The 15492-nt window shown below is 41.1% G+C and overlaps 1 protein-coding gene across 8 annotated transcripts in view; it reads right to left on the minus strand.

Moving 5' to 3' along the window:
* Positions 1-12493: 12493 nt before the first annotated feature.
* LOC139470852 (segment polarity protein dishevelled homolog DVL-3-like) overlaps positions 12494-15492 on the minus strand; it is a 74831-nt gene continuing 71832 nt past the window's right edge. For all 8 annotated transcript variants that reach the window (XM_071253169.1, XM_071253168.1, XM_071253167.1 and 5 more), the window contains 2 exons: positions 13895-14125; positions 12494-13517 (listed from right to left, as the gene is read on the minus strand). In XM_071253169.1, the coding sequence (XP_071109270.1) occupies positions 13477-13517; positions 13895-14125 (272 nt within the window). In that variant the 3' untranslated portion in view covers positions 12494-13476. The remainder of the gene's footprint in view (positions 13518-13894; positions 14126-15492) is intronic.

Here is a 15492-nt window from a genome sequence, read left to right on the forward strand (position 1 = left end):
ACGCGAGGTCAAATCACGCGCACCTGTCCAGACGACAAATTCACAGCGGCGGGAAATCACCGACCGTCTATTAGCCTATTTGAATAAAATTGCAGATTGTAACGAAATAAAATTAATTGTACTCATTGCTGACATTTCAGATGACATATCAAATAAGAGTTGAAGACTTGCAATAGATACGTTAATCGCGAGTACAGTGTACATAAATAATTTGTAAATCTAGTATCATTTTTTGATCTAATATCCATAGCAGAATGTTTGAAAACGAGCTATAATATATTCCATTTTCTGAAGAGATTAGTAATGTGTATTTGATGATATATATGCATACACAATTGGTTATCAATTATCTTCTACAATCACAACATGTACCATGTACATTAGACTCATGGAAAATACTATTTCAGCAAACCAATCACACCGCCATTATCACAGTTTCAATGAAAGGAAAAACAAATCGAAATTGAACTTAAAAGCACATCGTATCCATAAGCGGTTAATCCAAATACAAAAAGGTATTGATGTCATCATTGTAGAAGTTATGTTGATGTTTTCAGTAGTTGCATTATGTTTGTATCGCGTGTACTATCGACAGAAACGGGGCCCGAGCTACCACATGTGGAACCGACCTCGACACATTTTGTTTACAATATGGCGTCGACTCACGTTAGATGTCGTGGCCACACTTCTGAAATCTCCATTTGCGACAAAATGTGAAACAGTTAGGGCAAGTCACTCACACGGTCAGGTAGTTTGAGCAATCACACATGACTCTTAGTCATTTCATATGAAAAAAGTAGCAGTTATTTGTCTGAACGGGCAAGTATGTAGGACAACCCGTAAACAAGAAATCGCGGCACAGATATGAGGCGAACGTGCCCTGTCGATCACTTCGGGCTTGGCCATTCAATGTTTAGGTTTTGATCATGAACCTCCTGCCCATAAATATACACAATACCAACTTAATATTAACGATTATAGCTATATTTCCATATCTTTGATTTGAATATTTTCTGTAATTCAGCATCATAAACAAAAAGACAATCTGCACTGTCGGTTGGTATGCATCGCCGTGCTAAATCGCCATGACACACAGTCGATAAACATATGCAATACTTGAACAAAGAACTTCCGCGGCCGACTAAACGTTAGTACTCTTACGCCAATAACTGTACAGTGGGGACAAGTAAATCTTTCTGATCAGTCCGATCAGATTTCTTTTTCAAATTGGCTGTCTGATATAATAATAGTTACGTGTATGTGACATGGGTGCATAATAACCATTGCCTTCATTCGCTTGGTGTTCAAACATGGCAGAAAAAGATCGAGAAGCGCGGTAACCACATTACTAATCTCGCCATATTTCGCAATCCGTAGCACTGCATAAAATATGCGTTACACGATATTAAAGTTGAGATGATTAGGGTGATGATGGTTATAAATTCATTCAATGTACGTCATAAATGTAATGGAAATATACACTGTCGTTTTCTCATGTGTACCGACCATTCCGCCATTACCGATAGTCGATAAAAATATACAAAACGTGTAAATAAACTTGTTCATAAGGAGTGAACAGAATTGTATTTACGTGAATAAGTATACAGTTGGGAAAAATATGTCTTTCTGATCACTCAGGTCATATTTTTTCTTATGAACAAGGATTTTGTCTGAAAATATTTACGTGTATGTGACATGGGTGCATAATCAAAATTCGCCGTCATTCGCTTGCTGTTCAAACATGGCAGAAAAAGGCCGAGAAGAGCGGTAGCCACTTTACCAATCTCGCCATATTTCGCAATCCATAGCATTGTATAAAGTATGAGTTATACGGTGTTAAAGCTAAGATGATTGGGGTGATGATGGTTATAGTTTTGACTTTGCGCACTGAGTGTTAAATATCAAAATTCACAGTTTAAAAAGGGCATTTTCTCGGGACCATATATGGTCCCCTGGCACTATGCGGGTGTGAAAAGTGAGGGACCATATATGGTCCCGTGGCACCAAGAGGGTTAAAGATGGCGTTTGCTGCCCAATGCTTCAGTGTATGGGGCCAGAATTGGAATTGAAGAAATGCCATAATTTCACTCCTAATTTACGTGTATTAATAAGGCCACGGAATGTTTTTTTAAAGGAGTTTTAGAAAGAAAATGACTTATATTACGTTGATATATTATCTATAACGTCACGTGACCACCGCCATATTGGTCTGAAGCTAGATCCAGAGGCGAGACGGCAGTGACGGAAGTACAAATATAGGATGAGGATAGTCGGCACCGTTTTCGCTTCTCTTCAAATTTAGATGATTGGCATGGGCGGAAAGTACATTGTCATGTCTTTTATTTCAAGCACAAGCAATGAGCAGTGTGTGAATAGAACTTCAGATACACCGACACTGATCTGCCAGTTCTCAGTGATTTCACTGTAGGACACTTATTTATTTTTCCAGGGTATATTGGTTCACCAAATTTAACTAATAATTGACAATAAGTGGAATGAATATCATCATCTCAGGATAAAATACACAGGAAAATTCGTGACCCTAAGCACCACCATTCTTCAATAAAATGCCGGGGCGGACTCAGTGTGTTCACAGTGTTTTTGTCTACATTCACAGCCTGGATACAAGTTTTATCTTTATTGCAAAGGTGTGAATGTAAGGAGAAATTGTTAAGTTTTACAAGCTTAATTCCAACTACCAGGAACGAATGTTTACATATTTTGATAAGTGTTCGTTGTGGCCTCGCAGATAAGTCAACAACAAATACCGTATTTCCTCTATTAGACGTCCGGGCTTTTATTTGTTTCGGACAAGCCTTTCACCCGGCGTCAATTAGAGGCCCGGCTTCTATTTTTTGCACTTATCAATTGACCCGGCTTCTATTAGAGGCCGGCGTCTATTAGAGGAAATACGGTAATCCAAATGCTTTTATTTCTGAAACAAATTTAACTAATTTGTGTTTGTTTGTTGTTTAACGCCGCACTTAGCAATATTCCAGCTATAAGACGACGGTCTGTAAATAATGGAATCTGGACCAGACAATCCTGTGATTGACATCATGAGCATCGATCCACGCAAATGATGACATGCATCAAACCAAGTCAGCGAGCCTGACCACCCAATCCCGTTAGTCGCCTCTTACGACAAGCATAGTCGCAATTCACGGCAAGCATTAATTTGTGCTTATAAGCTGTCAAACTACATTGAGTCCACCTTGGGTCATTGGCTTCGATTTTGATCCCTCTCCAAAGCTTAGCTTTCAACACAGGACCACATGTATAATACAATGTCTGTTGGTCAGTCAGTTCACGGGACCATGTAACTAATACTAATAATAAACAAATTCGCAAAAAAACTCGTAGACGAGGCCGTCGTCTGCGAGTTTGTTTGTTATCAATATTAGTACATGGTCCTGTGGTCAGTCAGAGGCAGGTTTGTTTGTTTCTTTGATTTTTGTTTAACTCCCTGTATAAAGTAATAGTTTGCTTCCTCGTGAACAAATCACCACGAAAATATAGTGTCCTTATCCACAGCTAATTCTTACCAAGTGACCCAAGTTACAATAAACTAGTGCTAAGTATAGCGGAGTTATGCCCCCTTGTCTTTGTACGTGCGTAACCTCTCTGTCGTCTTTTGACGTCCTAGAGGAAAATCAGTTTTCGTCCTTTACGGCAGGCTATATTTGTATTGAATGTATTACGTTAAACATAAGCATATAAATCCATTTGTTATATATTTATATCGTTCAGATATAAGGCAGTATTTTGTTAGCTCACAGTTTCTATAAAACAGCTAAATTAAAAAAATCGTCGCACAGTACTTTTATGGGTGTACGATATAAAGCGGCGAAATTTGCTGTTTTTCAACGCAGAATAAATTCTCGGACAACACTTTGCAGTGTCTCTTTTTCAAACCGATTTAATATGTGCAGTAACATTTACACCATCAGATAGGAAATTTAATATTCTACATCTCTGCCTAATTTTATAGCCGGAGGTATATCCAGTGCCGCGTGAGTGCAATTCTCGCACAACCTTCACTTCAGATCTTAGGAAAATGTGCGTCAGAAAAAGACCTCGGCATCCAGAGGGTTACGCCGCACTCAGCAATATTCCAGCTATATGACGGCGGTCTGTTAGTCCAAATTTACGACCCGGAGTTTCGCTCACTTGCACAGAGGATACACCCAGCTCTGTGTAGGCTATTTCTTAAATGCTTCACAGATCCCGATCTCGTGCCTCCACGTCTGGGTTAAATATGTTGGCGTTGGCTGGTTAGAGTACGTTACCCCAAACTCCATCATTTGCCCTTGGATCCCTTTTCCGCCTCTGTGGTCTGGTGGATAGAGCGCCTGCCCGGAGAGTTGACGGTGGTGGGTTCGATCCCCGGCCGTGTCAAACCTAAAGATGTTAAAAGATGTTACTTGTTGTTACCCTGCCTGACACTCGGCACAAAGGGGCAAAAACAAGGACTGTTTGGCTCGGAGTCGGTATACTGTGTCTGAGTGGGGTATTCCTCTTAAACTGCAGCATGGTATCTCAGTGGGCTAGCACTATAAAAATCGGCATTAGTCCAGACTAGTACAAACAGAAACACACACACATGCATGCGCGTCGCTATATAAGTGCAATAATCTTGAACGCGATTTTAAAGCCCATTTCACCTCACCTCAACCTTTCCGATCAAGCATCCTTTACGATCTTTGGGGCTTGTACCCCTATCCAATCAAACACCCCTTTACGATCCTTAGGGTTCAGCATCATTCGGAATCAAACACCCCTTTACGACCCTTAGGGTTCAGCACCATTCGGAATCAAACACCCCTTTACTATCCTTAGGGTTCAGCATCATTCGGAATCAAACACCCCTTTACTATCCTTAGGGTTCAGCACCATTCGGAATCAAACACCCCTTTACTATCCTTAGGGTTCAGCATCATTCGGAATCAAACACCCCTTTACTATCCTTAGGGTTCAGCACCATTCGGAATCAAACACCCCTTTACTATCCTTAGGGTTCAGCATCATTCGGAATCAAACACCCCTTTACGATCCTTAGGGTTCAGCACCATTCGGAATCAAACACCCCTTTACGATCCTTAGGGTTAGTTGTTGGGTAGGGTATGGGTTAGACATCACTTTTAACGAATTAATCCAGTTTGAGGAAACTTGGAGTAAATGGGAGCTGAGCATGCGTGTAAACAACCGAGTGCTGATGACTTGGGAAACAAGCACTTGTTATTTGTGATAGCGCACCTGGTCCCATGGTAAGGTGGGGCCGAGTTGATCAACTCATTAGCCTGGCTTAGCTACAAGCTGACTTCGGAGTTCGATCCGCCACTCGGCTCTAATTGAAATCCCGGTAAGTAAAGTACACCTCTCCCAGTTAAAATACTACTACCTGTACAACTTGTACAAGGGAACCTCTAGTATTAAGTCACCCGTAAACATTCCGGGATAGAATAGGTCTTCAGCAATGTGGGTTCGTGACTGAAAAGTCGATATCTCTGCACATACTAATTATGTTCCTGTTGATAAATCTAATAAATTTAATACTGTAAATGCTCGATTAATTGCCCATACTCAAACAAGCGCCCATCTCTGAATCAAGATCTGGGTTAAAATTTGTCTTCTGCAACCCATGCTCGTCCTAAGAGGCGACTACTGGGATCGTATGGTCAGTCTTACATTACTACTCATGATGTCAGTCACTGGATTGTCTGGCCCAGAATAATTTTTTGAGGAATCACCATCATATAGCTGGATTGATGAAGAGTACAACAAACAAACAACCCCCCCAAAAAAACAACAACAACAACAAACAAACAAACAAACAAACACTAAGACCTACACAATGCGGGAGGGGAGTAAAACCCTTGAATGACGGACAAATCAACTATCTTCTGCTACATGTTAGTCTCAGTAACAGCAGATGTTATTTTGTAGACATTTGTTTATGTGATTCCTTTGGATTTTGTTCTTCTGATCACTAGACCATGTGTGTTTGTTGTTTAACGAGACCTCCTCTGCGGTCTAGAGGATAGAGCATCTGCCCAGAGGGCGGAAGGTTGGTGGTTCGATCCCTGGTCCAAAAGTCTTAAAAGATGGTACTTGTTGTTACCCTGTTTGGCGCTCAGTATACTGTGTGGGGTGGGGTATCCTTGTTATCTCGGTGAGCTAGCACTAGAAAACACTAGAAAACACACGCACACGCACACGCACACACACACACACACACACACACACACACACAAGTGGATGAGTGTAAAAATCTTGAATGTGACGTAAGACCTCAGGCTACCTTCCTGTTTAACGCTACACTGCAGTATTCCAGATCTATGATGGCGGGGTGTAAATAATCAAGTCTGGACCAGACGATCCAGTGACTGGTAATACTGGCTTGTCCCCCTGATCCATTTAGTCACTATTGTCTGCAATGATCACCAATCCCCCTATCAGCTGTTAGATTTTAATTTAAGATCACACCCTTACCCACCCATCCCCTCTATAGTGAACACTGGTTCTCTAATCATCATCAGTTACGTAAGGTGAAATGGACTTTAGCGTTCTAGATTATTGCACTTACATAGTGACTTGTGTGTGTCTGTTTGTACTTGTCCAGACTAATGCTGATCTTATATGTGCTAGCCCACTGAAATACCATGCCGCAGTTTACTTATACCCCACTCAGACACAGTGTACTGGCTCCAAGCCGACCAGTCCTGGTTTTAGCCCCTTTACCGAGCACCAGGCAGGGTAACAACAAGTAACATATTTTAACATCTTTTGGTATGACGCGGCAGGGCTCTATCCCCTGACCTTCTGCTCTACCATCAGATCATTGCGGTCCCAGTCGTCAATTAATTGAGTATCTACAGTAAGTAATATTCCTTCATTTTTTTCATCTCAACACCCCAAAATACTTTGTTAACGATTGATCAAACCGTTTTATGTTTTGTAACTGTCCATGGGCCAGTGGTAATATGTTGATTACAAATAAAAATCTCATAACTTAATATCAATACTGAGTTCACTTGTGTTGAACCAAAATTTGCTTGACAAGACCTATGGCCCTTAATTTATGTTCTTTTTTTTCTGTCCGAGGCACATTGCATCTCCATCAGTCTCCAGACCCGTGAGGATCCGGGGTAGATCTGACCTTCTGCAACCCATGCTTGTCGTAAAAGGCGACTATATTTGTCGTAAGAGGCGACTAACGGGATCGGGTGGTCAGGCTCGCTGACTTGGTTGATGTATGTCATCGATCAGAATTACGTGAATCGATGCTCATGATATCAATCACTAGATTGTCTGGTCCAGACTCGATTATTAACAGACCGCCGTCATATAGCTGAATATTGCTGAGTGCGGCGTTAAACAACAAACAAAACCATGTCTCCAACAATTTCACCTGCAATAAGAACCTGGCAGATTTTCAATGGAACCAAACAGAAAAGCATGCCTACCACAACAAACGAGGTGCACATATTGAAATTGTGCAATGTCCTTATTACTATGCACACTCTATGGGGATTGTGTCTTGTTTGTAGTTTGTGTGGCTGTGTCAAGTGCGTACATATTCCATAGTTAGGTTGCTCTCTGCTGGCCTGTAATCTGGCCCCCAATGATTTAGAGAAAAAACATTTGAATTATGGATTGTCAGTCACCAGTGAATGTTTGTTTGTTTGTTTGTTATTAACGCCGCTCTCAGCATTAAGTCGCCTCTTACTTCAAGTCCTGAATGAATGGTGTTAGTGACTGAAGGCAGCCTATTGTTCAGATGTCATGTAGTCAATATGAACGTCTCACAAATGAGACATCAGGGCTTCGATTTACCAATCAACATTGAGAACTGCTGAAACGCTCCTGTGCAAATATCCAAAGGTTAATCCACACAAACTTGTGGGTGCCAATCCCGGTTCGCCCCCTTCATGTTTCTGGGTCTGTCGGCACCATAGCCGTTCCTGTCTTTTACCACAGTGGTAAACATCCAAGACCTGCATCACTTTAGGCTCTCCTCCCCATCAGGTTTGCATCGTAATGATACGAACCTGGCACACTTTCAATGGAGGCGAGATGAAATGGGGCTTAACGTCACCCAAAATATATGTGTGTCTGCATGTACTAGTCCGGACCTATGCAGATCTTACAGTGCTAGCCCACTGAGATACCATATGGTGCAGTTTAACATAGACACCCCTCTCAGACACAGTATACTGACTCCCAGCTGACCAGTCCTTGTTTCAGCCCCTTTAAGCTGAGTGCCAGGCAGGGAAACAACAAGTACCATCATTTAACATCTTTTGATATGATGTAGCCTGGGATCGAACCCTGGACCTTCTTCCAGGCAGATGCTCTACCACTTGACCATGGAGGCAGTCCATCTTCAATGGAGATCACACTGTTTGTTGTGTCGCCATGATTTACTGTGTTCAGTTCCACTGAAAATGTGCCGGGATCTTATTCTATGCAAACTCTCTGGGGATTGTGTATTGTTTGTAATTTGCGTGGTTATTTCTGTTCAAAGTGTCTGCATGTTCAACAGTTTGGTTGCTCTCTGCTGGGCTTCTTTGGTTGTTTTGTTGTTTAACTCAGCACTCAGCAATATTCCATCTACATGACGGTGGTCTGTAAATAATCGAATCTGGACCAGACAATCCAGTGATTGATATCATAAGCATCGATGCACGCAATTGGGATAGATGACGTGCATCAACCAAGTGAGCGAGTCTGACCCCTCGATCCCATTAGTGGCATGGGTTGCTGAAGAGCTATCATCTTTGGTAGGCTTGTGATTCCATGAGAACAAAGGAAAGCAATATCTTTGAATATTCGTTTATTATGACAATTTGGTGACATTTACACATGTCTACAGTCAACTCAGATTTTCTTTACAAAAACTGTTTACACAATCAAGCACATGACCTGCTCGGACGCACTCTGCATGCTCTCAACCAGCCGCTACACTACAAAAATAACCCTACGTAAGGCAACATTTCTATAAATAGTCATTCATAGCTTCCCTATCTGCATATGAACATAATAAAGCCCCTGCAAGAGCTTAGTCTAAGAGCCCTAACGAAAGAGCATGGTTTAAGAGCCTCTGTAAGTGGTTTAAGAGCCTCTGAAAGGTTATGATGTACATATACTCATGGGAAGAAATAAGGGGACAGCAAAATATGTAGAGAAAGTTAACTGCTGTGTCCAACCTATAGCCTTTATGTCAGCAAAATGGCTGCCATCTTTGGGAAACTGTACAATGTTGTCAAACGTGTGTGTTCCTCTACTTCTTTCCATCATCAAACATATGAATGTGTTCCTTTACTTCTTTCCCTCAGTATAATATGAGAGTTGCACAACAGCATGGCAATGAAACATGAAAATAACAACAATACCCTGTACTCTAGGAATACAGGCTCGTGAATGATTTCCTTAAAACAGGACTCCACAAAAGGTTGGTAACAGTTCACTGGGCCAACATAATGGTGACTAACCTACCCCATGGGAGTCAAGTAGCTTCTCATCATTAAATTTAAGCCTGAACCAGATTGGTGGCTTCAGATTAAATGGTGTAATCATGTCTTATAAAAAATGGTCCTATCGCTTCATGTCAGGTCAGTCTGTGAGAAAACACAACTACGAAAGATGATTCAAATCTTAGAAGTCCTTAGTCTTATTCGAAATGGCAAGGACTTCTTCGCTCTCCCCCGGACAAATTGACATAGAATTTCAACCAACTATCTAACTTTCTGTCATATAAGCATAAATATTTCACCAAAAAATCACTTATGAGGTAGAATTTATTGTAATGCTTATCTTCCTTATCTTTGTGCCCCTTCAAATGAGAAAAGAGACAGATCACCACTCATTCATTTAGATAAGGGACTGGTCATTGCTTTTATTTGGAAAAAGTCATTTTCCCTTCTTTCTTCTCCTCCCCCTAGGGACATACTTGTGATAAACTTTGTGACACCCCTCCCTCTGTTTCCCTGTGTCATTTTCTATTGACCCCCCTCCCCTCCCCTAATCTCACCGGCTCTCCCTCCCCCATAATTAATGACCAGTCCGTAAGTAGCAACTGAATTTGACAAATATTTAAGTTTTCATCAGCTGTGGTTGAAGTTGGTGAAAGAAGGTAAAATATAGGCAAAAACATAAAATTTGGCAATGAGTCGAGATCTGATAATAAATTAAAACATATATCCGCTCTTTAACACTGAAGTAAAAGTCCAGCTTGTAACTTCAACAAAGCAGCTCTAAAACTTGTGCGTTGATTGTAAAGGTTCATTACAAACTTCTGTTTCAAGTGGTTTGTATGTGGGACCTGCTATATGGTAAAGAAAGGATATTGCACTGTAGACGGGATAGGTCCTGTTCTGATGTTTTGGCGATGATGTCGAGGACAACTAGCACCCAAGTCGGGAAACAGAGACAGTTCACCTGGACATGATGGAGTGAGCTAGTGACTTTGGTTTTACGCTGCTTTTAGCAATATCCCATCAATGTCACGGCAGGGGACACCAGGATGGGCTTCACACATTGTACCCATGTGGGAATCAAACCCGGGTCTTTGGCGTGACGAGCGAACACTTTAACCACTAGGCTACCTCACTCCCGGACATGATGGAAGATGATGGTTGATTGGATACACAATAACAGAGACAACAAATCAAGTTGACAATATTCATATATCTTCACAGTTCAGGTTTCTCTCGATTTCAGAAATAAGCTCAGGTATCTATTTCAGAATCGGCGCCAGGTTTACGTTACATAACAAGTAGGCAAACAATCTCAACCAAGTCTACACATTAGGCTGTAATAGTGACATATAAAATATACTTGTTGAAACAAACAATAAGTGATGCACACAAGAGCAAGTTAAATGGATGGACACCAGATTATCAGCAGAGCAATGTGTTCATGCCAACACTCGTTTAAAATCATCGATATGTCTTATCACAACTTGGTACTTGACAAAGGGAGACAACTCTCATCAACATAAAAAAGCACATAGTAAAACTGTACAGGTGAAGAAGCTTTGTACAAGGACAGAAAATAATATACAATAGCAGATGTAGTCTGTACAAAAGGTTAAAAGTTGTCAAGATAAATAGCATAGTCCATCCGAGCAGGTTTCTCACTAACGGCCACTAGAGTCAGCCGGTCTTGCATACTATGTACCATGCACTCCCACTGCATTCATTCGCACTGTCACTCTAGCAGTCATACACTGGTGTTCTGCATTTGTACAAGGCATTCATTAACAAGAGAAAACCACTCAACCCAGAAACCAATGGAAATAGTAGCTGTACTGTCTCAGGTTCAATCCCAAGTTGTTGCTCTCGTTACAATTATCGAAACAATTTCTATCAACTACTGCTCTAACTAAATCGTAAACTACCATACCATGAGTATGTATGCAAACATGAAAAGAAAACTTACAAACAATTCATCAGAATTACAGAAGTAACAATATACCACCATGTCCAAGACTAAAACTCATTATTATCCACGTTGAGCAATTTTCTCTTGTTTTCAACGTAAACATATTTGACTACCATGCATAACTCAATCTTAGCATGTCCATAAGACATTACACACACATGTATTACATAACTAATCGTAACATGTACGTGTGACGCATGTCTAATATATTACGTAAATTAATCAATCGTAGCATGTAGGACTTACGCATACCATTTGTGCAGACCCCATGCCACAATGATTGACTTACAAATTTAATGTATGACTTACGGACATCGTAGCATATTCGATAACTTATGCAAACATCGTAGCATGTTCAACGACTTATGTACACATCGTAGCATGTACGTAAACTGCACACGCGTGAGTGTAGTACGTAACTGAGGAACTGCTTGTAAGAACATGGCCTGCAAAAGCAAGGGGTATAGAAGACGACAAACAGTTCACCTTTTAAGTCGGTCTTCGACTGACGTTTGACAAATGACCTCCAGCTGTTCAACATCCATTATCTTATCAAGGCACAACAACTTTCAGAAATTTATTTTAACAATGAATTATGCTAACACTAATAGTATTCCGAAACTTACGTAGTTATTATGGAATTTGATTTAAATCACCTTCATACTTACGATCCTTCATGGAAGGAAAACACTTTATTCATTTCAATTTTATTTCTTCAAGGATAATAGAAATTATGCCAAAATAGCAAAAATTTCCAAAAATGTCCTCATTAGGGAATTTTATATAATCACTATCAAATCAATAAAATTATGCCAGGTGGCTACCCTCCCAATATAATTGGACAATTTGAACTAATAAGACAATTTCCAGTTCAAATTAAACTTGATTGTCGAAACCTGAAATAAAGCTTTAACATAAATTATAAAATAAACATATTTCTACTTTCACACCATTGCATGAAAGTTCAATTAATTTAGCTCGAAATTGGATGCAGCTGGACACTTTGATATGTTTCTCAGGTCAAACTCATGACGACGACGTCACCGTCAGCAGATAATGACGTCATCATGAGTGTTTGATGACGGACATGCTGGCCACTGAGACGGAATATTGCATGCCAAAAGGATGCTGGGATAGGTGGGAGGGGCAGTGCTGAGGATGACAGGCCATGCTTAGAATGGGGCTTGGGTGTGGGTTGCCATGCTTGCAGAATTCTTTCCGAATGGTGTCAAAATCAACCTATGTTTCGCTTCTTCCAAAACTGGATAAGATTTAACCAATAGATACAGTCCTCTTTATCAACACCCCATGAAAGAATTATGCATGAGTTAGTTTATTAAAGGTAACGCATGCAGACAAGCAGATGTGAACAGAACAGCAACAGACAGGCAAAGAAAAGAAAAAGTATTTGTGATCACGCAGACTGCACTCTGTTTTGACAGTGTTAATTTTGGCGATGGTTACACAAGCATTTGGAAAGCATGCATAGGGTGAGTGATGAAAGTGAAAAAGGAAACGAAAGACGAGTTGAAACAAAGGGAAGTAACTGTTGTGGAAACTGAAAACCAATTTCCAGCATTCACGTCTTCTACAGCATTCAGTCAAGCTACACACCTACTGGCTTCTTCAAAAATAACTTTGTATACAATGCTGTGATCTCTCTCTCTCTCTCTCTCTCTCATGGACAGGATTCATTGGCCGGTCTGTCCTCGGTGCTAGGTATCACATGATGACACGTCACATGACTAACCACGATCATGTCTATTGGTGCACACCCACCCATGTGAAATCCAAAGCAAGGCTTTGAGAAGTCCAACAGAGGTTTATGCAGCAGGGTTAATTGCATGATGGGAAGGAAAGAGCGTCAGAGAGCGAACGAACGAACGAGGCGGGCGGGCACTGTAGAAGGGTTAGCGTTGTTAGAAGAACGAAGTGGGTTAGATGTGAGATGGCGGGCGGGCTACGGGCGGGCGGGCAACGGGCGGAGGGAAGAATGCAACGGGCAGGTGGCAGACAGGCAGCAACTTTCCGTCAGTCAATCGTGGTCGGTATGTCCTCAATCTCTAGAAGAGCTACAATAAATAACAACACCGTAGTCATGCATTAAATACACACAGGTTTACAAGAATGCGCATATGTAGTAACACAGTAGGCTGAAAATGATCAAAGAAAATAGATAGACATTGTTTCAAATCAGATCCTTTGGACGAACGTTATGTTCTGGAGCCAAACTGTTGTTCCGATCTTCCACAAGTTTGGACATAAGTTATAAAACTGCGTATAAGTAGTCTGCAGTATAACGATTCACTCTACACTCAAGTGACGAGTTCTGGTTCACTGGTGAATTGCTCAATCACTCTGCATGCAATACAATCAAGCTGATTGGCTCTGGAGTCAGTCACATGACCTGGACACGTGACCAATCACATGACATCCACAAAGAACTCACATGGGTTTCCCATGGCCATTCTAAAGGACTGCCTGCTCCCACTGAGGTCTGCTGGCATCTGTGCAAGAGGCCCAGGAGGTGGGGGGAGGCTGCGATCGCTGGGGGCACCTCGCCGCGCGCTCGCTAGGCTGGCTGTGTCAGTGTCACTGCCGCCGCCACTCCCAGCAGGACTAGCAGATTTTCGGTCGGACTTTTCTTTCTCCTTCTTGCTGCTACCAGATGCACTGCTCCCTGAAAAAACAACCACGTCTTTGAGGAGAAGGGCTTTGGAATCAATACACTGTACTAAACTGTAGATCTCATGCAGACACACTTTACACATTCAAATGCAAAAGTTCTAATCTTACTGCATGCAGCTGACATTGTTTAGTGAAATCATAATTACATTTTTTATCATAATTATTCACATTTGTAAAATGATTTGTAATTTTGTTTATGTTCAATAACTGATTAATTAATTTTAACTTTTCATTAGCATAAACAATGGACATATGCAAGACTACCATGAAGGAAACCTACTTGACATAGTTAGTGTTAATTCTACATGTTAACCCAGGAACATGAACTACGTCACAAACCACAGCTTAACGTCACACTAGAGTGACCTCCCTTCACCAGGACATGACAGACACCACAGTTTGAAGCACGTCACACGACACCACAATGAACAACACTGGTCAGCCAATGTAGCTGTTCTATGCTGTGTACGAGGAACACCACACCATTCCCGATTATTTGCTGACAGTGCATGTTTTCCCTACGACCCCACCTAACTAGCCAAGATGTAATATGTGTTGACATACAGGTAATGCTTTCAGCACTGACTTGGCCCTGTGGGAAAGCGGTCATAATGCTGACAGTGCATGTTTTCTCTACGACCCCACCTAACTAGCCAAGATGTAATATGTGTTGACATACAGGTAATGCTTTCAGCACTGACTTGGCCCTGTGGGAAAGCGGTCATGACGCTGACAGTGCAATCAAACAGCTGACAAACCCAGGAGTGTTGAAAAGCAAAACGGTGACACAAAAATGATATGATAACCTAACAGTGAGCCAAAGCTAATGTGGAATGTGGACATCCTTTAAAAAGAAAAGAATGTTGAGGCTGTGTCCAACTTCTACAACTACTGTAAATCTTCAAATTAATGCGAGTGTGAATTAAATGCGAAAAATGCGAGTGGTCTTTGTTTGCATTTATGAAACTTCACATTTATGTCTCCAAAATGACTATCAACAATAAGACGGCCTCACTGCACACTTTGGATAGCGGAAATACCAACTTGAATATATACACAAACAAGGTTCAAGTCATTTAAAGAAAAGGAATTACAAAATAGGCACACAGTGAGTTATCAGTGCTGGGGTCAAGAGTTCTACCCACTCATCTCAAACTAGGCATCATTGACCATTCCAATCAGTGAACTGTTGTTGGTTCAATTATTTTATTGCCTTCGATCTTCCTTAGCGCCAGTCAACAGAATAAACATATAAACTGTTGTATTTTACAAAACAATGTTTATTGTTATTACGGAAGTGCTTTACTCGTGCTTATAAGCAGTGCTATTTGTATTTGATGGGATTAAGGCAGGGCTATG

This window comes from Haliotis cracherodii, unplaced genomic scaffold, assembly GCF_022045235.1.
Source record: "Haliotis cracherodii isolate W230 unplaced genomic scaffold, xgHalCrac1.p SCAF_21, whole genome shotgun sequence".
NCBI classification, from domain to species: Eukaryota; Metazoa; Mollusca; class Gastropoda; order Lepetellida; family Haliotidae; genus Haliotis; species Haliotis cracherodii.